This window comes from Apteryx mantelli, chromosome 5 (assembly GCF_036417845.1).
Source record: "Apteryx mantelli isolate bAptMan1 chromosome 5, bAptMan1.hap1, whole genome shotgun sequence".
NCBI classification, from domain to species: domain Eukaryota; kingdom Metazoa; phylum Chordata; class Aves; order Apterygiformes; family Apterygidae; genus Apteryx; species Apteryx mantelli.
Genome location: NC_089982.1, coordinates 83,382,734 through 83,409,575, shown reverse-complemented (window position 1 = coordinate 83,409,575; position 26,842 = coordinate 83,382,734). Strand labels below are relative to the sequence as shown.

At 40.5% G+C, this 26,842-nt stretch overlaps 1 protein-coding gene across 2 annotated transcripts in view; it reads left to right on the top strand.

The window, feature by feature from the left end:
• Positions 1-26,842, top strand: part of CTNNA2 (catenin alpha 2) — a 418,052-nt gene that overhangs the window by 56,373 nt on the left and 334,837 nt on the right. For both annotated transcript variants that reach the window (XM_067297215.1, XM_067297214.1), the window contains exons 3-5: positions 11,771-11,937; positions 15,859-15,978; positions 18,328-18,594. In XM_067297215.1, the coding sequence (XP_067153316.1) occupies positions 11,771-11,937; positions 15,859-15,978; positions 18,328-18,594 (554 nt within the window). The remainder of the gene's footprint in view (positions 1-11,770; positions 11,938-15,858; positions 15,979-18,327; positions 18,595-26,842) is intronic.

Here is a 26,842-nt window from a genome sequence, read left to right as displayed (position 1 = left end):
TCTCATCATTATGTCTGAATGTCAAATGTAAAGTGAGTCAAATTTAAGTGAACTAGATTATCTATATAATCAATTCCAGAGGGACACAGCTCCAGTGGCTGAAATTTAATGTGAAAAGATCAAGCTTAGATCCTAGATGGCCTTTTCTAGCCTTGAAATCTATTAATACAATGAGAAAAGTGGCCATTCTTCCAGAGAAAGAGAACAGAATCCCAACTGCAAATGAAGGCGGAAATAAATCTAGGGGACATACAAATACGAGATTTAAAGGAAGGGCTTGGGGGAGGGGAGATGAAGACTTAATAGCCATTCATGCCAGCCTTTGGGAATTCTGGTTATTATTTTTAGTGCACATTTATATGTAATAAATATATGGCATTCTTCATTATGAAAATACTATCAAAATGCCTTGAAAATCTTTTATGAAATGATTATACAATCTCCAAACAGACATTACTTCTGAACAGCACTGATTTTCGTTATGGAAAATGACAGCCGTTTTAAAGCACTGTAAATACAATATGACATTTTAAGAGAGGAAATAAATTCATATATGATTTATATGGCTGGAGGAATAAAGGCAGGAGGAAGTAACTGTTAGAAATTGGAATTAGACCATTATTCCTGAATTATTCAGAAAGTTGACTGTTGGGAAGTATATTAGCATGGTCAGTAGCTCGTCCTACCCTATTTTTTGAGTTGTGCATTCCTGGACAAGTCCAAAGAAGATAAAACTGCAAATTTTTGCATTCTGAAGAGTTTGGTTTTGTTTGTTTTAATAACACAATCACATCCCATGAAGGAAGGATGAAGAACTGCTTACATTATTTAAACACAGCCTATTAGCAACTATGGGTTGTTCGCTTCTGTCATATTATCATTTAATATAAACCGTGTTCTATATGGAACCTGTAACTCCATTTGGGACTATAGACTTATCCTTTAGAATACCTTTGTAGCAATACTCTTGCTCTAATTAAAAAGACAGAGCTCTTAATTAGGTCATGGATCAGTTGTCACATCTTTTTATCTTGGATGTGGAGGACAAAAGACAAAATCTGAAAGAGATGGATTAATTAGATCAAAACTTTATTAATGTCTCTCATTTGAGAACTGCTTAGGACAGCACGTTCAATCAAGATGTCATTGCTTCCTTAATTCTTTCAGATGCTTGGAGTATTGTCAGCACCCTTTACTCATCGTAGCTCTTCTCTAGACTGTGGGTGTGTGCCCACCACCTTCTGTCTCTTAAGAGACACTTCCAGGCTTTGGAAAAATGGTGTTTCCTCAGCATATTAGCCGTTAGGAGCTTTAGTCCATTTTGTCTTCTCTTAATAGATAGAGGCCTACCATTAAGTCTGCTTATAATTCCAAAAGTTCCAGTAGTCCAAACCAATGGACTTATGGAGTGAGAACATTCACTGGACCCCAGAACAAGAAGGTGCCAAGAACCAGCGTTGATACCTCTCAGCCATCCCTTTTCCTCTTTTTTCCTTTACACTCTCCCTAACAGCTTGCAGTAGACTAAAATAGAGATTGCTCTTTTGGGACATGGATCAGAAGACATCATCTTCACCCATGATAGGTTCAATCAATGTTTTCCATAAAGAGTGACATATAAAAGTGCACAGCTTTTCTGTGTCTATCCTAGTGGCAATGCTTGCTTGCATCAGGATGAAGTAAAGAAATTTAACACAGGGGATTGATTGATCTAGGTCTAAGAAAAACAAAATCTCTTTTGTCATTTCTTGTAAGCTTATGGCTCTCTCTTCTGTCTGTCTGTTTGGAAATTGTTTAGTATACCTAGACAACTGCAAAAGTAGTATTCAATTTATTATTATTATTATTATAAAAACCTAAGTGAATTTATTCTTGTTGTTTATCTTCAAGAAAAATTTTACTGGTATATTTAGAAGTCATTCTTATTAATGTGAAGCGTACTTCATGTTTTATTTTCTACCTACATTTTAAAAATTTGAGTGTAAAATTTCATCATAAAAATAATAATCTCCCCATTTCTCTAACTGCAAATGTGTTCAATGTACTGTTTATGCCCTTTTTCAGATCATCAAATTATTTTAAAATAAATGTTCATATTTTACATTGAACAGAAATACAGTAGGTACTTACTCCAAATGTAGTATGCTTCTCTGCCGTCTCTTGAAATGAATGTTAGCAATCTGTTTTCTAGTGATAATATCCACCCTCTTGAAATGTGGATGTCATTTGTTACTTGTTTTAATTTCTCTGTCTTTAATTTCTGCTATACAATTACTTTATTATTTTATGAAATTTATCTATGTCTGCAGAGCTCTTTTTGCAAATCACGTGAAATCAGATTCATAGTCTGCCACTGAAATACTATACATGTTACAATTATTTTTCAACGGGTTTTCAACCCCCAAAGACAGCAGTCTTTGGCATTTGTCTGACCTGTGAGGAGACGATTCAACTTGCTGAGCAAATAGAAAATGGGTAATTTTTTGTCAGATTTGCTTTCTGCCAGCTCACAGAAAACTGGCTTACCGTAATGGGAAATGGTCACCGGACCTGGCACAGTGAATGAAGTAGGAGTGGGTATGTGTGTGTCAGGGGAGGGAAAGGAAACACAATTATGGTAGCTCCTAGTCATTTGTCTTTAGAAAATTGGTAGGGAGTAGATCATCTTGACTTTCAGTGTTAAGAAACTATACGGTTGTCCTGATCTTGTTCCAACACTGTCGTAGTACCAGCTGTAGTGCAAGCTCCTGGTGTTGTTGAATACCTGGGGGAAGGAGAGAGGACACTACAGATGGAGACTGCACAACCTCTCTGGGCAACCTCTTCCAGTGTTTGACCACCCTTACAGTACAAAAGTTTTCTCTTATGTTTAAACAGAATTTTCTGTATTTCAATTTGTGTGCATTGGCTCTTGTCATTTCACTGGGTGTCACTGAGAAGAGTCTGTCTCTCTCTTCTTCACTACCCCCCATCAGATATTTATGGACACTGATAAGATCCTCCCTGAGCCTTCTCTTCTTCTGGCTGAAGAGTCCCACTTCGCTCAGCCTCTCCTTGTATGAGAGATGCTCCAGTCCCTTAATCATCCTTGTGGCCCCTCACTTGGCTCACTCCAGTATGTCCATGTCTGTCTCCCTTTTACTAGGGAGCTCAGAACTGGACCCAGCACTCCAGACGTGGCCTTACCAGTGCTGAGTAGAGGGGAAGGAATACCTCCCTTGACCTGCTGGCAAGGATATGGCTAATGCAGCCGAGGAAACTGTTGTCCTTTTTTGGTGTGAGGGCATATTTCTGGCTCGTGGTCAACTTGTCCTTCAGGACCCCCAGGTCCTTCTTTGCAAAAATGCTTTCCAACAGGTCAGGTCCCAGCCTGTACTGGTGCATGGGGTTATTCCTCCCCAGGTGCAGGACTTTGCACTTCCCCTTTTTGAACTTCGTGAGGTTCCTCTCCAGCATGTCGAGGTCCCTCTGAATGGCAGCACAACCGTGTGATGTATCAGCCACACCTCCCAGGTTTGTTTCGTCTGCAAACTAGCTTGAGGGTTCACTCTGTCTAGTAGCTGAGAATGATATTTCCTAGAAAACTACAGGTCTCATCACATATATTCCAAAATACAATATTTTCATAGCACTACTGAAATGATTATAGTAATGGATGTTCTATGCAGTTAAGAGGAGAATGAAATACTGCCTTTAGTCTGTCATTACTCATCACAAGAATGCAGGAGGCAAAAAGGGGATAATAGGAAACAGTGGAAGAAGAAGACTTATTTAAATCAAAGGACAAATGAGGCGTAAGAAGAAATGGATATAAATTAGCTACAAATACAGTTAGTATGGAATTAAAGTGTCTCTAATGAACAAAAGTGTGACGTTCTGAAGTTCATTTTGGAATGAGTTTCCTACTTCCAGTAGGACTAATTGGGGTTAAATATCTTTGCTGTTTCTAAGATGGAAGCTTGATAATTTTATGAGAGTAGTTATTATCATATTAAGATTATTATTAATTATATTACAACATGATTGTCTGCAGTAACAAGGAAGCAGACCTGATGACTCAAGAGGTCTGTGTTTCTTACATTGACCTAATTTTCACTGAAAGTAATTTAATACAGCCTGCAGAGCAATTTGAGTAGAATTTGGAAAGAAATGGAGAACTAAAAGTAGTTCTTTTTTTTTTTTCAGTTAAAAAGATTTCTTTAGAAATAATTTGTCTAGCTGTAGCTTCAACATTGCCTTTTGGCCTAAGAGTGGTTTGATACCGCTATTGTACAAAGATAAAAATATGTTAATTGACACTGAGATAGATGATCCCTCCTCCTCAATAGCATTTGGCTTTCTAGATTATTAGAATTTAAATTGTGAACTTATACTTCATGTGGTTTAATCAACCATCTATGAACTTTTATATTAAGACTTTTTTGTTTTGCTAAACTGTTTATGTATATTTAACACTTTCTGCTTAATTATTGAGGAGAGGATTCATTTCGCTTAACTTGAGTTTTCTAACGTTAAATATCTAATGTACTGGACTGAGCTTCTGAGGTCAATGGGGAAAGAGAGGTGCACCAAGAGAAGGGATTCATCCCATCATAACATATCTACAGTAGGCATGCAGGATAAAATGCCTTCTAGAGCTACCTACCTCTATTGAATATGAGAGATGCTTAAAAGACTAAAAGACATCTACGTTTGTTTGGCTGAATAGCTGTCTGCACTTCGTTGACTGTACGGCCAATGGAGATCCAATGAACAGTGTGAGCTGTGACATGTAGCTCACATGTAAAGACCTAAATTTAGGTGCCCTTAATACCTGGATTGAATCCTGCCCTCTCTTAACTTTAAGATGAATAAGCTAGATAACAGAAATGCAAGACTTAATTACTGATTATATGAATTTGGAAACCTATGTGAGTTATATGTTTCTTCCTCAGACTCTAGGACTTCAGACTTGAAGAGGCTCACTAAACTTAAAAAAAAAAAAAAAAAAAAAAAGACTACTTGGTGAGTCATATAGAATTATAGTCTGGTCTCACTGAAACAGGAACAGTTATAATGTTGACAGGAAAGCTGACACAACACTCATTAATTCTTTCTGTAAATTTTGATTATTACCTTTGTGGATCTGAAAAAAACATCATGTCAATGTAAAAGCTGACAAATTTCCTACAATAAGGCTGTGTTTATCTTATGTGAAGTTTATCAAAAAGTACTTTTTGCTGCTGACTTGTTCTTTGCATATTCTCCTAATAGAGATAACTTCATTTTATTGTAGCTGAGCTCTAAATCTCTGCTTTATATCTTTTTGCCAAATCCAGAGGTTTTGCGGTTTGCTAATGAAATTTCATCCAATCCTTGTATATGTTTATTTTATGGATGAGGTAGTGCTATATGAAGAATCCCAAGCATATCTGGGATGGCATTTCCAACATCTAACTCTCCCATGTATGGGATAAAACTATCTCACTTGTCCTTAGCTTTCTTCAAAGCTGTTTTCCCATTACAGAAAAATGAAGAATTTTCAAATGTATTTTGATGGAAGCCCTTGCTTAGTCTGATAAAGGATTTTGAACCCTAGAAATGGTAGTTTGCACTATGATATATCCATTACTTAGTTTGCAGAAAAGCTTATTAATTGAAGGAAAGTATATGACATTGTTAGTAGTAGTATGAAGAACCTGATTTTTTGGTCAGCTGGGATTTACATAGAGATACATGTTGAGTTTTCTGCATGGCTTTGGGCAAATGATTCACCTCTGTTTTTCAGGAGTGGCCACTGTCAAACTTTTATGGCCATCATTTTGACCCTCCACATATTCTCCCTCTCCCCGTTCTGCTTCATTTTCAAATATATTTGCTAGTTATATCTCCTGGCATAATCAAGGGCTAAGATAATTTCCCTGCTTGCTTTCCTGATGCCACTGGCCAATTACCAAAAAGTATTTCTTTCTTTCATAGTTCAACGTTAGTATTTATCTGAAGCTACAGACTGATAATTTGGCCCGGATCCATAAAATCTCTTTAATACCACAGTGGAAGTCGAGCAATTCTTAGGCATCTGAGTCCAAAATCCAAAGCTTCATCTTTGGCTGCTTCATCTTAAAGATAGCTAAAGCTGAAGTACTTTCACAGACCAAAAGCTTTGTCGCTGGTCTGCTCGGAAGCACTTCTATCTCCTCTGTATCCGACTTGGAGCTTAGATAGTGGAGAGGGCTGCCGGGCTTCATACCTTTGCGTGTGTTCCCTTGGGTTCGATCAGTCAGGCATGCTCTCGGAGTGTGTGTTGGGTCGAGCTCTGTATGAAAAGCTCTGGTAGCTTTGGGTTTCTTTACTAGATGACTGAAGGGAAGCTGATGGCTTCCCAGTTGTTACACCGATTAGATGAATCCCGTCTTCCACATTCTGGCTTAAATTCCCATGTCAGGAGATTCAAATCTACCTCTTCACCTACATGCTAGACTATGGTCACTCTCAGTTTTTCACTTTATGTGGAATATTTTGAGTTAGTGACTTATAAATAAAATGATTATCAGTGCTTTCATAGCCAATTATTAGCATGCTCAGAGCCAAGAGCTGTTGATGGATTTTTCTAATGAGTGTTTAATTTAAAATGAATGTCAGAAAATTGTCTGTGACCTCGGAGTTCGTTGCTGCTAGTTTAAGTGATTTTTGGCACACAGGTAAAGCGTGTGGGGAATTAAGTGCAACAAACTCTGCAGAAACCATGGTCCTTCTCTGCAGAGACCAAGTACCTAGCAGTTCGATACTGCAACGCTGAGCAATATAATATTTGAGTAGGTTTAGAAATTTGTTCTGTTGTCTCTTTATTCTCGAGTAAGGATTGTTTATTCCTTGTCTTAGAACACAAACAAACAAACAAAAAACTCTTCAGAGTTTTGGCAACCTTATGGAAATACAGGAAAGCTATACAGCCATAGAAATGAACCGCTGAGATTTTTCTACTGAAATTGTGTATTACCAACTTAGCCAAGATACACTGCACACAAATTATAGTAACATGTACCGAAATTGCAGTAAAAACATATATAGTAAGGAAAAGAATTCTAATGGGAGTTATTCATTGTGAATATCTAAGGCTCTCCTGCACCGTTTGCATTGACTTTTGGGAAGTCAAGCCGCCTGAGATTTTTTTGAATGTTGTTATAATGGTCTTAAAAACATTGTAAATAGGGTTTGAAATACAGAAACCCATTTTTATTAATTCAGCTGCTCAGAGATCAGCTTTTGTTATATGAATAAAAAAGCCTCTGGTTTGAAAAGAAGGTCACAACAAACTCATGTATAGAAATAGCAAAAAGTTTATGATTGAGTTGAAGAATCACAGAATGACAGAATGGTTGAGGTTGGAAGGGACCTCTGGAGATCATCTAGTCCAACCCCCCTGCTCAAGCAGGGTCACCTAGAGCACATTGCACAGGATCACGTCCAGGTGGGTTTTGAATATCTCCAGAGAAGGAGACTCCACAACCTCTCTGGGCAACCTGTGCCAGTGCTCTGTCACCCTCACAGTGAAAAAGTTTTGCCTCATGTTCAGATGGAAGTGTCTGTGTTTCAGTTTGTGCCCGTTGCCTCGCGTCCTGTCGCTGGGCACCACTGAAAAGAGTCTGGCTCCATCCTCTCGACACCCTCCCTTCAGATACTTGTACACATTGATAAGATCTCCTCTCAGCCTTCTCTTCTGCAGGCTAAACAGGCCCAGCTCTCTCAGCCTTTCCTCATAAGAGAGATGCTCCAGTCCCCTCATCATCTTTGTAGCCCTTCGCTGGACTTGCTCCAGTAGTGCCACATCCCTCTTGTACTGGGGAGCCCAGAACTGGACGCAGTACTCCAGAGGTGGCCTCCCCAGGGCTGAGTAGAGGGGGAGGATCACCTCCCTCAACCTGCTGGCAACACTCTTCCTGTTGCACCCCAGGAGACCATTGGCCTTCTTGGCCCCAAGGGCACACTGCTGCCTCATGCTTAACTTGGTGTCCACCAGCACTCCCAGGTCCTTCTCTGCAGAGCTGCTTTCCGGCAGGTCAACCCCCAACCTGTACTGGTGCCTGGGGTTATTCCTCCCCAGGTGCAGGACCCTGCACTTGCCCTTGTTGAACTTCATGAGGTTCCTCTCTGCCCACCTCTCCAGCCTGTCCAAGTCTCTTTGAATGGCAGCACAGCCCTCTGGTGTATCGGCCACTCCTCCCAGTTTGGTATCGTCAGCAAACTTGCTGAGGGTGCACTCTGTGCCTTCATCCAGGTCATTGATGAAGAAGTTGAACAAGACTGGACCCAGTCCTGACCCCTGGGGGACACCGCTAGCTACAGGCCTCCAACTAGACTCTGCACCGCTGATCACAACCCTCTGAGCTCTGCCATTCAGCCAGGTCTCAATCCACCTCACTGTCCACTCATCTAACCCACACTTCCTGAGTTTGTCTATGAGGATGTTATGGGAGACAGTGTTGAAAGCCTTTCTGAAGTCAAGGTAGACACCATCCACTGCTCTCCCCTCATCTACCCAGCCAGTCATTCCATCATAGAAGGCTATCAGATTGGTTAAGCATGATTTTGCCTTGGTGAAGCCATGCTGACTACTCCCGATCACCTTCTTGTCCTCCACATGCTTGGAGATGGCCTCCAGGATGAGCTGCTGCATCACCTTTGCAGGGCTGGAGGTGAGGCTGACTGGCCTGTAGTTGCCTGAGTCCTCCTTCTTGCCCTTTTTGAAGACTGGGGTGACATTGGCTTTCTTCCAGTCCTCAGGCACCTCTCCTGTTCTCCATGACCTTTCCAAGATGATGGAGAGTGGCTTAGCAATAACATCCGCCAGCTCCCTCAGCACTCGTGGGTGCATCCCATCAGGGCCCATGGATTTGTGGGTGTCAAGTTTGCTTAAATGATCTGTAACCCACTCCTCCTCCACCAAGGGAAAGTCTTCCTTTCTCCAAACTTTCTCTCTTGCCTCCAGGATCTGGGGTTCCTGAGGGCTGGCCTGAGCAGTAAAGACTGAAGCCAAGGTGGCATTCAGTAACTCTGCCTTCTCTGCATCCTTCGTCACCAGGGCACCCACCCCATTCAGCAAAGGGCCCACATTTTCCCTAGTCTTCCTTTTGCTACTGATGTATTATGCTAGAATGCTGAATTTTAAAAAGTAACTTGAGTATGGAGCTTCCTTTCAGCAAAGGGTAGCAATACAAGGAAAACAAAGTCAGCAGACTATCTTAAAAATTTGTTTTTATTTGGTATAGTCACAACACAATTTCTAGTAATGTCTAGATGGCTTTGTGCCCTTTAGCTGGGCTGCATTATTTTAAATACTTTGAACAAGTCTACACAGCAAAGTGCAACACATTTTGGAGATCCTCAGGCTGGTCAAAAGAAGTTAATAAAGCTGCAAAGTGCCAGGGCAACCCTCTAGAAAGAAATAAAAAAAAAATCTGTTAACCTTTTAAAATCAGTGGATTTTTCTGGGAGCTTGAGTTTGTTTGGGGCTTTTGCTGTGGGTGGATTTTTTTAGTTTTGGGGTTTTTTACTTCCGTCTACCCTATGTGTCTTCATAACTCATTGCAACTTGGGCACTGCTTGAGAATTTCAATACTAGTACGGGGACAGAGTTTTAATGTAAAATCTTCTTTACATAACTGTATGCTTAGGATCTCTTGATATCGGTGGATATCCTTTTGAGTGTAAAATATGTCAGATATATGAGAAGTCAGTGAAAGCTTGAATCTGGGTATTAAATTCCTCCTCAATAATAACTACAGCAAAAAATAGGTTGCTTGGTTCCCACTACAAAAATGCCTTCCGATCTTTGGAAGGAGGTTAATAGATGAAAATTTAACAAAACAAAATAAACGTTCTCAGTTCAGCCATCCTGTAAACATGCAATAACTCAAATTGGTTTCGAAAATATTAATGTGATATTTGATTACTAACAGGAGTTACTTTTCTGCTATCGGAAAAGATTCGTACAAATCTCTAAGGAAACATTTGTGGCCTGTCTTTGACAGTGCTCTGCAAAGGGGGAAGTAATTTTATCCAATGTCCTTTTCAAATCCTGTTTGATCTTCCAGTTTACAAACCTTAAGTTCAAGAATTTGATATCCTTCCCATCTCTTTCCAAACTTTGTGAAGCTAAAATTAAAAATAAAAAAAGGATTGATCTTCGTATTAATCATTCAATGAATTCAGGAAAATGTTATCTATTAAATTTTTGTTGTTATTTTTACCAGAAAGTAATGCAGGGAATATTATTAAATTAATGTTGCGGAATTTTATTTATTTAATATGGATTTTCCTTTTGAAAATTAGGACTTTATTGATCAAGGCTGAAGTTATTCTCAAATAACTCAGATGGGTATTTCCCAAATACAAACTATAAGCCTCAACATGTGATATAAAGTTTATTTTCATGTTCTAATCTTTAATCGTTGATGTTCACATCACAATTAGGAATCAATTAGATTTCACTTCTCATGTTAAAGTAACGTTTGCAGATTATTTATCAATATAAATATTTAGTTCTCAGATTGAATGACAGATTCAGGTTCCTGTTCCTATGTCTGGAACTGTACTATTTTGCAAGCGGCTTGTAAAATATAAATTAAAAAATGACATTAAACTCTTAGTTGCTTTGACTTCCAGTTGTGTGCTGTTTGTTTTTCATTCACTACGTCTTTTCTTTTTATGTGTTAGGGTTTATGTGATCTCCTTGTGACATTAACCCCATTTCTGTGTAACTGAACGTAATTCTTACCTTTTTGCTCCATCTTCATGTTCTGTATCGGCTTAAATTGGACTACAAAATCTTTGAAACTGGCTTATGCTTTTTTTTTTTTAAACTCTTATGCCCAGTTTTGCCCCTTGTGCCTGACTGTAAATAACGGGAAGAGAAGGTGCTGTTCCTGAGGTCCATCCCTTTGCCCCTGGAATCGCCGCAGTCTGCCGCCTGGTCCTTGCCTCTCCCGTTCCCGATTAGCCCTTTCCTTCAGCTTCTCCTCGTCCTACTGTTTCGCTACCATAATCCATCCTAATTTGGTTTTATTCCTTTAAAAATAGTATTTCCTTTGGTAGCTAAATATTTGATCCCAGTTTTACCAAAAGAGCTCAAGCACTTTTAAACACTTCCAGCATTAAGTAGTTTCCTCTTTTTTTCAAAAACCCCAGTAAAGTTGGTCCTTAAAAATCTTAATTTACTTACTGAGTACTGTATTGAATAAGATCCTTGTTGCTGAAATTAAACAGGAATAACGTGTCCAGGCAGCACCATGTTCGGTTTGCTATAGAGGAAGGTATTTTGGTTTGTCTGGAGAGGGGTATCCGTAGGGAAATGGGGGTAGTTTGGGATGGTGAATAGATAGGGGGAGTACTGAAGGTTGGACAGTAAAGTCATTGCAGCAATGGTTAGAAAGGGAATCACGATTATAAAAAAAAATCTGGGAATGGGAGCGCTGGCTGTTGTAGCTGGAGGAGCAGATTAGAGGCACGGGGAGCCGGAGCGAAGGAGAAGGAGGGAGGTGCTGTAAGAACAACAGATTTTTTTAATGGAAGCACAAAAAAAGCCAACAAAAAAACAAAAAAAAAGCAGAGGATATCGAGGCTGTTGCCGCACACGTTTTTAAAAAGTGTTTTTCCTGAGCAATTCAGCACCAAGTACCTGAGCCAACAAGTATTTTCCTGACAGCCGTTAATTCATTCAGTAAATTGTTTGTACTTTCTGGAAAAAACGCGAGCGGGAAACCTGTCTTTAATGCCCCTTTTTGACTTCTAGGCGAAACGATGAGAATCGCCTCCTCGGAGTTTGCCGACGATCCCTGCTCCTCGGTGAAGCGCGGCACCATGGTGCGGGCGGCGCGGGCCCTGCTTTCCGCCGTCACCCGCTTGCTCATCCTGGCGGATATGGCTGACGTCATGCGGCTTCTATCGCACCTGAAAATCGTACGAAGCTTTAACTTTCTGTGTTGTTTATACATGTTTTGTGTATCGACGAGCATTGAACATGCAACTAATCAGCTCCGCTGTTCATGTTTTTGTTCTGTTTCTGATCTAATTCCCTGTTTTCTTAAGAAAGTGCTGGACAAGAATTAGGATTTGACATTTCTGCTTCCGTCTCATTAATTTTCTGATTTCACAGAAATTAATTTTCGGAGGCTTAAAATCAAAATTGTCGGACGTGTTCAATGACTGGACTATTAGTGCTGTTAAGCAGCACCCTGAACTAAACAGCTGCATTTGCTTAACTCACCCTGCGGCTTCTTAGGCTGGTTTAGCAGCTCAGGCCTTGTAAAGTACTGCAATCTTGTGGCCGAGCGCAAGTACTACCGTTGTGGTACTTTTTTTTCCCCTCTACGTCTTCGCACAACTGCTGGCTGTTTCACAAGAGTGACTCTTTAATTCGGAGTGAGACAGTATTGCAAGCGCCTAATCAAGTCATCAAAGAGAAAAAATAGAATAAAGAGGCATTACAGATTACCAGATAATTTGCTATAGATTTGTATTCACTTTTGGCTGCCACCATTCACCTGTTTGCGAAAGCGTGTTAAAATGCTTTGCAATTGGAACATTAATTTTTTTTCTTTTTTTTTGCTATTTATTGGAATCTTTCACTATTTATTGCATAAACAAGGACACACAAATCCCTAAAACAAAAGGAAGTTGTGCAGAAACTCACATACAGAATGTTTAAAGCCTGCAGGGTCCATGTGTGAGCCTGGCAGAGAGGATGGAGAGTTTCTTAGTTACTTTTACCTAATTTTTAATGACTGTCCAGAAAGCATTTCCTTTTCTTGTTGCCTTTGAACAGCGTAACCACACAACAATATTCTCTTCTTGCAAAGAGGTGAGAAGCTTTCGACTGCCAAATTGCGCTGATGAACTAAACCGCTTGCAAACGGGTTTTGCGGTGAGAAAGGCAGGTTGTTCCGTGTGCGGATTGTAGCGAGCTCGGCCCCGATGAGCGCGGCGCTGCTCCCGCGCGCTCAGCCCCTTGCTCGGTGCCCGCGTGCAGCGTTAGCGCCGTGGCTCCCCAAAACACTTCTCATTTTTTCTCCCAGTATACTGCCCCACACAGTTCAAATTCAAATACTCCTTTGCTAGCGAGGCTGACTCTTGGTATTATGAACAGCAGAGTTTCTAAACATTATGATTAAAATTCCTATTCGAGCTGTTTCACAGATAATGAGAAATGCTGTTCGCACGTCTGAATTTCCCCCTCCTTTTACAGCAGCGTACTGTGTTGTTTAGGACATAAATGTCCTGTACTCTTTTGTAAGTGGGTGTATTTGCTTGCATAGTTTGCACACTACATTTGCAAGGGCAGTGTGTGGCAATGATGTGGTTCGTAGTCTCTGCATTTGTCAAAGATCTCTTTTTTTAAGAATCTGACCTCCTGTTTTGGAGAACCCACACGTCTCTGCTTTTTTTTTTTTTTAAATCAAAATTCAATTTAAGGACCTTAAATTTGATTATGTTTCACAGGTTAAAAAGGGTAGCTTATTTCTGAGGTTTGACAGTGTAAATATTTTTCTTATCATTTTATAAAGCAAGGTAGTTTGAACCCAATAAACATTAAATCACTAGAAAAAACATTAAAAAAATTGTCAGTAGAATAGCATTGACCCTAAGGTAACATGCAAAGACTGATGCAAGATATCCTGAAAATTAATGAACTAAAATCGTTCTGCATATCAAAGTTACGAAGCTTGATTTATACAGTTGGGATCCTATTTCTTACTGAAAGCATGTCAAGGAGGTGAGTTATGCTTCAGGCTTCATGGGGAATAGCGTCTTTTAATCAACACGGTAGAGTGACGATGGGCATTTGCTCTCCAGAAGGACACACTGTCACTTCGTTCAGGTTATATTTTGCTCTATTAGAATTAATACTAATATTTATTGTAGGGAAGCTGGTGTCAGCACTTTTAAAATAGCATATACTAATATAGCATGCGGTGATGTTTATAAGAAATGATGTAATTTTGTAATTGTGGATCTGTTGTAATTAACCACACACCAGTCAGAGGAATACACATCGGTACAGTTGAGCATAGTAACGTTCTTTTGAATGTAGAGACGTTGCTCAAAATTGAATTTGCAAAGGTGATTCTATAAAAAAAAGAAGGTTCTGTGCTCAAGTCATTTCAAATCCTTTTCGCATCCAGTTTATTCATTTCAGAATTTCAGAGGCTTGAGCCCAGGCTGACACAGCAGAGAATGATCTACATCTTTCAAGATCAGGTCGGTGGAGTGCAGTCTAACAAATCCTCCAGCAACTTGATTTAATAGCGGCTGGCAAGACGTGCAAAAACGGGTATCAGTTGGTCCTGCCTGTGCTTGTCATTGCCAATATGTTAAAGATGAAAGATGGAGGTAGTTTAGTATAAATGTTTCTCGATCCGAAAGGAAGATGTCCGTATTTCAGTGCGTTCTCTTTTCTTTCAAATGCCTGATTATTCTGAAGCCATGACCTATCGACTCTCTAAAACTGTAAAGTAAACTGCTTTGACACGTGTCCTTTGCTGGAGTGCAGAACCCGGTGAGGAAATAAGATACTGGCATTTTAGAAAAGAAGAAAAAAATGTTCCTTGGAACAGAAAGTTAATTTGCGCAGTGGAAAAGAGCGTAGATTTTTGTGCGTCAGGGTAGTTGTTCTTCCTGCTGTGAACAATGTGGATGTCCTAAGCCTTTGGGTCGTGCTGCAGATGGCAGTGGAAAGCCGGTAAGAACCAAGTCGATAATACAATGATACTTTTCCCCCCGCCTCAACTATTATGGCAGTCAGGTAGTTTTGCCTTAGAAATCACTGGGGTTTTTTTGTTTTTTAAGGGTGAAAGACGAGGTAGTTAGATTCTTAGCAGAACATTGCCAACATAGCAGCTACGGCTTTAGGGTTTTGAATTATACATTTTGCTACAGAAATCTGCGGGTTTGCTCCTCTCCTGCCTCATACGTTGTGGATATGATCAAACCTGGAGAAAGCAGGGATAGGTGTTAGGAAGAAGGAAGAACAGGAGGCTTTCGCTTTTCAGTCATTCTGCTTGGAATTGCATTATTATACCGTCCAGGACAGAAATACAACTTTGAATTCCTATCTAATCCTGGGAAAAGTATTTCCTGGGTGAACAAAGCATTTTAGCCCTTCAGCTTTTTTTTTTTTCCTTCTCTCTCTCACCGTACATGAGATAAAGTTTCATGAGAGATTTAATAGATTAACTAGGTAGCGTGACTGGGGTTTCCTGTCTTTGCCTGTTTAGCTGCAATGTGACTCAGTAACTGCAGATATGTTTTTGTTGGTAGGTTTTTCTCTTAGTTTGAAAGCAATTGAAGAGAAACTCCAAATAAGGCTGACAAGTTATTCTGTTTTGAATCTATTCTTTTTTCATTTGCTTAACAAAGATACGATATTATTGATATATCAGGGTAAATTTGAATACTAACAGTATGTTTCAGTTTCCTTTTTTAAAGTTATTTTTCATCTACAATTAATAACTACCCTTTGTTTTCACATAAAGCATCTACAAGACATTAAGAACATATCTATTTTGTTTTAAAACCCGCAAGTATTAAACATTTCATCTTGCAAATGTGAGGGGTGAAATGAATATAGTTATGTCTTTTATATTTATTATACATGATAACAGAATACAGTTAATGGAAAGTAATGCATGATGACACTCAGACAGTTTTTATATTAAGAAACCTAATTAAAGTCAGTGGAAATATCGTGAAGCCACTGTTCAGTGACGGACCTGAGAACTAAATTGGGTCCATATAGTAGGGAGTAATGGCTAGAATAGTTACTGCCTGTCAAAGCGTACAGCTGGATTGAAATGCTAACACAGCTGATATATTGCATTCTAGGTAGAGGAAGCACTAGAAGCAGTGAAAAATGCAACAAATGAGCAAGATTTAGCAAATCGTTTCAAAGAGTTTGGAAAAGAGATGGTCAAACTGAACTACGTGGCTGCTAGACGACAACAGGTGAGTGTCTTTTAAAGCAGTGATTGAGAAAATTAGTCCTGGCTAAAAAGAACTTATGTTTTTGTTGTGCTCCAGTCTGTCTGGTTTAAAATGTACAGTAAGTAATTGCTGTGCCATGGCCTATAATTTAATCATATTGATTTTTCTGAATCTGATTCAATTTTTCAAAATGCAGTTAATTTCTTTAAGAATTTCTTTTAAGTGGCTTCAATTAATAATGGAATAAAAGGCGAGAAGGCGAGTGATTCAGAAGGTTACGGGTAGTTTTCATGTAATGATTATTCCAATTTAATTCTAACCTATGCTGATTTGAGGTCACTCTGACAGCTGGAAAATGATGAGCTCTTGGGTAGTCTAGTCTAATTCAAATTCGGGAAGAGCAGAAATCTAGTCTGTGTTCAAAAACAACATTGTTAATTTTCAGATACTTGAAAAGACAGATACCTAATTCATTCATTGCTAAGGAAGACAGAAGAAAGATGGGAAAGTCATTATAACATTTATTCAGTGCCCATAATTATACGTCCTTGCATTAAATAGAACTTTCTTCTGAGCACTGTTCATTTTAAGAGTCCAGACAGTGCTGTAACTGTGGAGTTATATAGGGTCTCTTCAATTGCGAGTGAATAACACTAATTTTTCAGATGTATAGTCTTTATATTCCACAGCAGTCCAGATTTAGAAAGCTGGTTTTCCCCATTCATCTTTTATTTACCTTATTTTCTGCGTTACAATAATAGCAGTCTGCTTCTGTATCATTACTATACTTTTTACAAAAGGTAACATTTTCATAGTTATAAGGAAAATAAATAAATTAAAAATGAAAAATATAGTTGCTATATGAAAGTGCTGTTCTGTATATTCAAATACTTCCTTTGTGGACATATAGCTAAAAAAAACAAAGGAATAAAGATAGAATAAAGAAAGAAAAAAGTGAATAGCAAAACTAATGGAGGTGTATGGCCCATACTTCTTAATGGAGTTGTGAAAAGATAACAGAAAACCTTAGTATAAACCTTTCTAAACTTACTTACAAAGTATTTTGTCTGTAATGTGGTGCATATAATTGTGGAAAATCTTGACAGAATTAGAAGCTACTGCTGAAAAGATGTTCATACCCCTTTCTTTCATCTCTTCTGTTTTGAAGCCTGGTAAAGATTTTAGGAACTTAGTTCTCTCCGAGAAATGTATCTGTCAGTCACACGTGTTTGAAATTGGCCAGTGGGTGAAACCTTTAAACGCAGAATATCTGGCTTCTTTTTTAAGTTTGCCGTAGATTCTGTGTGTGAACATAAGCAAACCAGTTACCTCTCCAAACTTCTGTGTTCATAGTTTTAAACAGAACTTAAAATAGAAAGCCTTTGTAGTCCTTATGAATAGTGTTAGACTACCTTTCCTAATATTTGAAAGGCTTTCATGAACAGTATGCTGTATCCTATAAATAAATAAAGTCATGGGTAAAATTAACGGTAATATATTGCCATCTGATTCTGGTGACATAAGATAATGCGGAGTATCTAATGTTGCTTGTAGTCAGGGGAAACAACAGAAAGTATATGCGATTAAAACAAAATAAATAGAATGAAATATATGAAAACTGGAGGAAAATCTGAAAGAAAGGCTAAAGATCCAATATGCTGGGAAGATCCCAGGCAAAACATCTGAATGCATAGTAATAAGACCAAGGAAAAGGAAATATTTGACTAGCCCTATTCTTCAAGGAAAAAAAAAACCTTTCAGAAGGAAGTTAACTCATGGAAGAGTCATCGTTTTTAAGAATCATCATAGTATGTTTGGTAAATTAAACTAACAGAATAAAAATAATTATATCTGTAACAAAAATAATGAGGGAGATATTTACATTGCCTTTATAAACTAGAAACGTATCCATCGATAGTGGCTTTGCAGGGTGGTTTCTAAGGGTTTGTCTTATGATGGTTTGAACAGGGCATAGCTGAAGTACTTACAAAAATATGGCACTTGCTGCAACAGGAGGGTCACACTCCCGTGGCCTTTATGGAATCAGCAGACTGAATCCAGTCAATCAGGGAGAGTAATTTTGAATGTTTTATTTAAATTTTCTGCTGGCCTTTGGATAGGGAAAGCATGTTGACTGATATGAACAGCTTCTGAGCAGAATATGACAGCTTTAGTTACGCAGAAGGAGTGGCCTTTCTTAGGCAGGAGCAACTTTTCTTTGGGATTTATAGTAGATTGTGTCATAAATTCTGTCTCTGCAAAATCACAGGACACTGTAATAGTTGCAGGGATGCTTAAACTGTATAGGCAGGGCGTTCTAACACTAAAGCTTGAATTTACAATTAAAAATTATGTGCTTCTTCTGTGTAGGAACTGAAAGATCCTCACTGCAGGGATGAAATGGCTGCAGCTCGAGGAGCTCTGAAGAAGAACGCCACTATGTTGTATACCGCCTCCCAGGCGTTCCTCCGTCACCCTGATGTAGCAGCCACTAGAGCCAACCGAGACTATGTCTTCAAACAAGTGCAAGAAGCAATTGCCGGCATCTCCAATGCTGCCCAGGCCACCTCACCCACCGATGAGAACAAGGGGCACACTGGCATAGGAGAACTTGCTGCTGCACTGAATGAATTTGATGTAAGTATCGGAAGTGTATGGAAAATGAAGTGTTTTTCCATGAAATCTGCAGTGCTTTTAACTAAGCAGGTTTTGAACAGGACTTAAATTTCCTTTTCCATTCAGGTTCATTTTCTTAGACTGCAGCAGCAAATTGCAGACATTGATTTGTCTTTTATTTGAGGAATGTTTGTTTGCTACTCATGGGCTCAGATTGCAAGGAGTTATTTGTGCTCATATACTATGGCTATGATAGAGAGAAAGAAGGTGTCTTCTGCTTTGGTGTCCTTGAAAAATCTAGCCACATAGTTCTAAATAATGCAAAGGCTGATAAATTTGGCAATTAAGTTCTGTGACCAAGATGATTTTTTTTATCTCGTTGGTGGAATGGTAGAATCAGATTTGTCTGGCATGTCAGGAAGAAAGTTAGAACAGGAAAATAAAGATGGTGGTGGAGCTGAACATCCCGGAAACGTTAACGTTCAGCTTGTTTGCTGAATCAGGAATTATGTTCAACAAAGATATGAGTAACGCATCTTTCTAACAGAGTTGATACCACTCATGTTGGCTGCAGGGGAGGTGCTACAGTCTCTGTACCAGCAAATAGCTACAGCTTTGCTTTAATAACTTTCTTAACAGTTAATTTCGCATAATTGTTTATTAATTAACATGTAACTTTTTAAAGGCTAATTTCATTGCTAGTCTTGTCTTGTGACTTTTCCCCATCCCACAATGAGGACCTTCTTTAGCGAATGGAAAACCTTAACTGCAGACAGTATGTGAAAATGTTTTTTTCCATTTCATTCTGACTTTTTAAAAGGATTTGTTAAGATTATTCTTGGATAACACCCTTTTGTCTTACATTGATGCACAAGGTTGCAATCCAAACATCTGTCACATCCACCGGAGCTACTCTATCCTGCTGTACTTAGGGCTGAAAGTAGAAGTAGTGCGGGTGGTTCATCTCACAGAGTGGTGAAGTGGGCCTCTGTTCTGCAACTATGGCATATGGTATTGGGTCCATTTTGGAGATGGTAGTAGAAAGGGGGAGCTGATGATAGGATCCAGGGAAGCTGAAGGATTGAGTAGGACATTGCAAAAAGTCAAAGAATGAATATACAGATGAGAGCAAAAGGGAGATGGGGACAGAGGTGGGAGCGTGACAGCTGAAAGTGTGCGGACAGAAGCAGGAGGAGACAACCTGGCTGGTAATGCGGGAGCAGAAGGGCTTATGCCCTCAGAGAACATACTCTGTTGGTGTCAGGCTGCTTCATGTAGTGCACAGGAGGAGCTGTGCCCTGGCAGTGAGTCAGGGTTGCATGAAGGTGGACTGTTAAGCTTCCTCCTTCACTGGTCCAAAAAGTTGGAAATACGGTGAATGAAAAGGAATTACAGGAGGTGAAAAGCTGGTAGAACCATTCAGTGGAACTACTGCAGGACCCAGAGATGGAGTCGATTTTCAGCATGCTTTTCAAATACCTCATTCCTTCCAAATAAAGGAAACAGCACTGCCTGCATGGGCTACATTGTTTTTTTAAAAAAATATATCTATAGTTCTAGGTCTGTATTTTTTCCTGTGAAGCTATTGTAGGCCAAGATTTAAAGAATTCGTTAATGCATTCGGTGCCTTCTCAGCTCACGGTTTTAGGTTCCTGGCTGGTAAGATCCTGAAATAATATCCGTTTGATCTGATTGTACTGTGCCTTTTGTATGGGACTCGGTCAAACCTCTGCTGTCCATAACATGCGAACAGTAACTGGAAGCATGTGACTCTTCTCAGTCTCAAACTGATGATGCTACTGCCATCTGGAAAAGGCTGCTGCTCAGTGCAGAGAGTCACTGTGCTTCCCCGCAACCTGCAATGCATTGACTCACGGCTCTGTGAAGACTCTGCAAGACCTCTGATATTGTCCCCTGCTGCGCTGTGAGAATATTTGTTCATCGTTTTTTTTTCGCAGGTAAAGTCTCTTCCACTTCACATGATGTTGCAGGCATCATACATACGTGCGTGAGATGTATGGACATAGTATCACGCTCTAGTCACAGTTACTTGTGGGAAAACGCCCTCTGTTTTCTGAGAATTTTCTCTTCCTAATTTTAAGAAATGAAGGTTTTCTTCTCTGATTTACTAAGGATATAAAGATTTGAAATATTGTTTTATCTGCTTCCTGCCTATGTTTCCTATTTTGCCTGCCTGCTTAGCTGTTGAATGAGATTTATTTGGACTTAATTTTGCAAGAGAAACATCATTCCCTAAACTTCAGGGAAAGCCTAAATTTATAGCCGCAATTGTGAGGTGATTCTGAAATTACCTTTCTGTTAAACGAGCAAGAAAGCAAGCAAAATTACCAGACTAGTTAACTGTACCATAGGTAAAAACACGGTGGAGAAGAAAACATCATTTTTTTAGTGGCAAAGTATTACTTCAACAAGGGAAGATTATATTTTCCAGTGAACGTGTTTTTCAGTATGTTCATTACACATTATCAGTCATATTAATTCTTCTGTATTAAAAAGAAGCATACAGATTTCCCATAATACTGAACTTTTCAGACTTTGTTTTTGCAAGTTTCAGAATCAGCATTCCGTGGCTTTAGCACTGTAAAAAAACTGCAGTGTAAGTCCTCTGAATGCTTTGTGAGTCAAAATACCATCCCGGGTGATTTATATTGCTCTGTTTTAAACACTTCAGCTGTTGCCTTTAAATAGATGTCACGTTAATTGTCATACTCTTTACCACAATGATTTGTGGTATAAAGTCACCTATGAGTTATTAGCAGCAGAGTCTTTTGAAAGAGTTATCATTTACTGTGTTCTTGGAGATAATTTATGTGGAAAAGAAGAGAGTTCATGAATCTCTTTCTGATCAGAATTTGCTGCTTTGAAGTATTGTTTGGATAAGATTGATGAAAATTACCAAAGTTAGTGTTTAATGCCTCGTTTCTTATTCTTTAATTTAAATACTCTTGCATTAATTTCAGGTCATTTAAATCCAGATATTTCTGGATAACTTCTTAATAAAGCTTATTGTATATTTTATGTTTATTAAATTTTTTTGTTTGACTAATCACAGAATCACAGAATGGTTGAGGTTGGAAGGTACCTCTGGAGATCTGGACATCATCTAGTCCAACCCCCCTGCTCAGGCAGGGTCACCTAGAGCACATTGCACAGGATTGCGTCCAGGGGGGTTTTGAATATCTCCAGAAAAGGAGCTTCCACAACCTCTCTGGGCAACCTGGTCCAGTGCTCTGTCACCCTCACAGTGAAGAAGTTTTTCCTCATGTTCAGATGGAAGCGTCTGTGTTTCAGTTTGTGCCCATTGCCTCGCGTCCTGTCGCTGGGCACCACTGAAAAGAGTCTGGCTCCATCCTCTCGACACCCTCCCTTCAGATACTTGTACATGTTGATAAGATCTCCTCTCAGCCTTCTCTTCTCCAGGCTAAACAGGCCCAGCTCTCTCAGCCTTTCCTCATAAGAGAGATGCTCCAGTCCCCTAATCATCTTTGTGGCCCTTCGCTGGACTTGCTCCAGTAGTGCCACATCCCTCTTGTACTGGGGAGCCCAGAACTGGACGCAGTACTCCAGATGTGGCCTCACCAGGGCTGAGGAGAGGGGGAGGATCACCTCCCTCGACCTGCTGGCAACACTCTTCCTGATGCACCCCAGGATCCCATTGGCCTTCTTGGCCCCAAGGGCACACTGCTGCCTCATGCTTAACTTGTTGTCCACCAGCACTCCCAGGTCCTTCTCCGCAGAGCTGCTTTCCAGCAGGTCAACTCCCAACCTGTAGTGGTGCATGGGGTTATTCCTCCCCAGGTGCAGGACCCTGCACTTGCCTTTGTTGAACTTCATGAGGTTCCTCTCCGCCCAGCTCTCCAGCCTGTCCAGGTCTCTCTGAATGGCAGCACAGCCCTCTGGTGTATCGGCCACTCCTCCCAGTTTTGTATCGTCAGCAAACTTGCTGAGGGTGCACTCTGTGCCTTCATCCAGGACACTGATGAAGAAGTTGAACAAGACTGGACCCAGTCCTGACCCCTGGGGGACACCGCTAGCTACAGGCCTCCAACTAGACTCTGCACCGCTGATCACAACCCTCTGAGCTCTGCCATTCAGCCAGTTCTCAATCCACCTCACTGTCCACTCATCTAGCCCACACTTCCTGAGCTTGTCTATGAGGATGCTATGGGAGACAGTGTCAAAAGCCTTGCTGAAGTCTAGGTAGACAACATCCACTGCTCTCCCCTCATCTACCCAGGCAGTCATTCCATCACAGAAGGCTATCAGATTGGTTAAGCATGATTTCCCCTTGGTGAAGCCATGCTGACTACTCCTGATCACCTTCTTGTCCTCCACATGCTTGGAGATGGCCTCCAGGATGAGCTGCTGCATCACCTTTGCAGGGCTGGAGGTGAGGCTGACTGGCCTGTAGTTTCCTGAGTCCTCCTTCTTGCCCTTTTTGAAGACTGGGGTGACATTGGCTTTCTTCCAGTCCTCAGGCACCTCTCCTGTTCTCCATGACCTTTCAAAGATGATGGAGAGTGGCTTAGCAATAACATCCACCAGCTCCCTCAGCACTCATGGGTGCATCCCATCAGGGCCCATGGATTTGTGGGTGTCAAGTTTGCTTAAATGATCTGTAACCCACTCCTCCTCCACCAAGGGAAAGTCTTCCTTTCTCCAAACTTTCTCTCTTGCCTCCAGGATCTGGGGTTCCTGAGGGCTGGCCTGACCAGTAAAGACTGAAGCAAAGGCGGCATTCAGTAACTCTGCCTTCTCTGCATCCTTCATCACCAGGGCACCCACCCCATTCAGCAAAGGGCCCACATTTTCCCTAGTCTTCCTCTTGCTTCTGATGTATTTGAAGAAGCCCTTCTTGTTGTCCTTGACATCTCTAGCCAGATTTAATTCCAAACGGGCCTTAGCCTTCCTCGTCACATCCCTGCATACTCTCATAACGTTCCTATATTCCTCCCAAGTGGCCTGTCCCCCTTTCCACCTTCTGTATACTTCCTTCTTCTGGTTGAGTTTTGCCAGGAGCTCCTTGCTCGTCCATGCAGGTCTCCTGCCTCCTTTGCCTCCTTTGTCTCCTGCCTCCTTCCTACTCATAGGGATGCACCGCTCTTGAGCTTGGAGGAATGGAGCCTGCTTTATCTTCTGTCTAAATTACTGTTTCTTCGAGATAGAGAAACTGTTATGTTTGTTAAGAGCTTAGTGTGAAAATATCATGTTTACACTGAGCAAACAGTGGTGGGAAGGACCACAACGTTCGTGCTAGATGGGGCCAGAGATGGATGGTGACTCCACTCTGGTGAGGAGCTGGCAGTGGGAAAGAGGTAAAAAAATATACATAGTGTGAGACAGGCTAAATAGACGCAAAGCCCACCTTCTTCGGAGGGGAACGGAGAGGGATGGTGCCAGGGCGAGGTGGTGTTGGTCACCGGGGATCTCTAGCTAGCTGGAGCGTGCCTCTATTTCAAATATGGAGTTGAGACCCTGATTTCTTAGTTTCTAGAAACAGAGCTGTGTCAGCGAGATGTGCTGACAATGCTTAAAGTGGTAAACACTGATAAAATTCAAAATCTAGGTGCTTCAGATAAGGCACTGTAAAATACATAAGTTCTCAAACAATTCTAACAGTTTTGCTTTGGCTTCCGATGCGGAAAATGAGGGTAATCTTCCTTGCCGGAGGCAATAAAAATCTGTAAAAAGGAATATTTCTCTGTCTGGAGCAAGACTTGGATTGTCTGCAATAAATTATGTGCCAAGGATAAAATAAATAAATAAAGCCATTAACTTAGGAAGGGGAAATATAACGGCCGTAAAGGGGCTGGGGGGGAGGAGTAACCGAAGAAATCACCCACCCACCCCCCCCCCGCCAAAACGCAAGCCATGAAGGACTGCATCTCATTCTAGAAGCTTGTAAAGGTAGTCTTGATCTTGACATCTCATTTTTGGGTGTTTGACTTTGCAGCCTTAATATTGCTCTGAGAATATAATTTTAAAGATGTAATTAGCTAGAAATTGAAATGGGTCCTTGTACGTCATGGAAACGGCAGGAAAATGGTGTTAGGCAACGTGGATCACGTTGTAGCTACTCACTGGACTCATTCCTTACAGTGGTCATCTGTGATCCAAAAAACTCTCTGTTGCAAGAGGTTCTCTTTGTGGTGTTCACCGTGTTTACAGATGTAGATTACTCTAAGGAGATGCCTTTCTCATTGCAACCTACCTCCTCTTTTTCCATTGATGCTAAAAGCCAACAGCTGTCAGCTCTTGTGTTGCTCCAGGAGGAAAATGCTACAACTGATGACACTGTTTAGCTGACTTTCTCCTTGAGTTTTGTGCTATAAAAATATGTTTATTTATATCTATAACAAATTGGCAAGTTCTGTACCTATGAATGGCATAAAATTATATTGCATTCATTAAAATACATATATATACATATGCATATATATAATATATATATTGCTCCCTTTTAAAGACATGTTAATTCAAACAGACATAGCCTATACTTGATGTTACCTTAATATTCCCACGTCTTGTCTGCATATGTGCTCATGCATATCTGTCTTTAAAGTGGCCTGTCAGCAACCTAGATCCATGTTACGCCTTTAATGGCCATGCCTGTGTGTCACCCCTTTGCTGTGTAATTTGAAAATCGTACCGAGTCTTGAATGAATATGGAAGCAATTTGGTTTATAGTGGAAGAGATCTGGTTGAGAACTGGGAGAGATGGTTAAAATTATTCTTGGTTTTCCTGCATGAGGTATTTCTGTATTTGGGGAAAGCCCTGTGGCCCTGTGGCTATACTGAAAATATACCACACGCTCCTTTATGAGACGGATTTGGACAGCAGACTCTTGGACAAAGTAACGCACTCTGTAATAACTTTTTGAGTGGTGCAAGTCTACCATTTGAGAGATGACTACTTTTTAGGAGAAACAAAGTGTCTGATGAACTAAGTGGTCATTGTCCTTCAGGCTGCAAAATGAAGTTCATACTAAATAAATGGACTACCGCAACATATTTTCCTGAGGCATTAATAATGCTTTGAGAATATTTTGCAGGGCTAGTGAATGCAAAGTTTCTTAAATGGAGTGACAGATCTAACATGCATCTAATGAAAAAAAAAGGCATACTAAACTATAAAGACAGAATACGCTCGTGCAGCAATACCAGAGCTTGCTTTTGTTTAATAAAAGTGAGAGAAATCAAAACGTGAAGTAGTGGTAGTGGACAGGAGCGATACAGTATCTTACAGTCATTAGGTGGCTACTTTTCCAAATGTTGTAACCAGAGTAAACAGTAATAGATGTACAGCCTGGAGATGGATCTCGCAATGCTTGTGGAATCTCAATTTATTTGTAAATAGCTTCTTCAGCAAAGTGATTTGTGCTGCTGGAGATAAATTGCCTGAATATGAAGTCTGAAATAAGAATGGAAATGTGTTTGTTTCAGTACTGAAATCATAAGAAACAATCGCAAAAATATCACAGAGCATCCTGCACAGAAATGGGAAACTAGGTTAGTTTTGGGTCCGTTTTCTGGGGAAGAATATTCAATTTGGGTACCTTTCTGTAGTATGCAGCAGCATCCCTGTGCTTCAGGAGCTCCTAGTCTGTGATGTTTTGGGGCACTTTTTGTGCTCCTCAGCTCTTTGAGGTTCTCAGTGGGGCAAGGATTGGTGCTTTGCGGGAGAAGGTAGGTTGGTTTGCTATTGCCTCTGAAAGCGTCCCGTGACACCAGCCCCCGCGTACCCTGCTTGCTTGCTTTCCCGCCCGGGGTCACGCTGGGACTCGTGGCCCTGTACTTTTATGACGGCTGCAGGAGAAGCACGTGTGACATTTTCTTGAGCCTAAAGTGGTTTATAAGTCGCAGGCTGACCATCCCTCTCACGTTAAGAAAATACTGAGCAGCAACACAACGATGAATTTTACAGGATGCCTGAAAACTTTACACGCTCACAAAAAATATGTTTGAGGATGCTGAACTGCCCCCTTTGAAAGAGGAATAAGCAGGACAGGTTTTCCAGGTCCCGATGGCGATGAAGAGCCTGGCCTGCCATTTCCTCCAAATGCCCCTCCAGCTGCTCCCTCGTGCCCACTGCAACCCCTTTGTGTGCTGCTGCCATCTGAATTTCGGCTAAGTGGAAACCGGAGGGGAGGACGTGGAGCTGGGAAAGCTTTCTGCCTTTCAGACAGAAGCAGCTCCCGAGGGACTTGATGCTGACCATGCGGAAGCTGTTTTCTAATGTAATGCCATT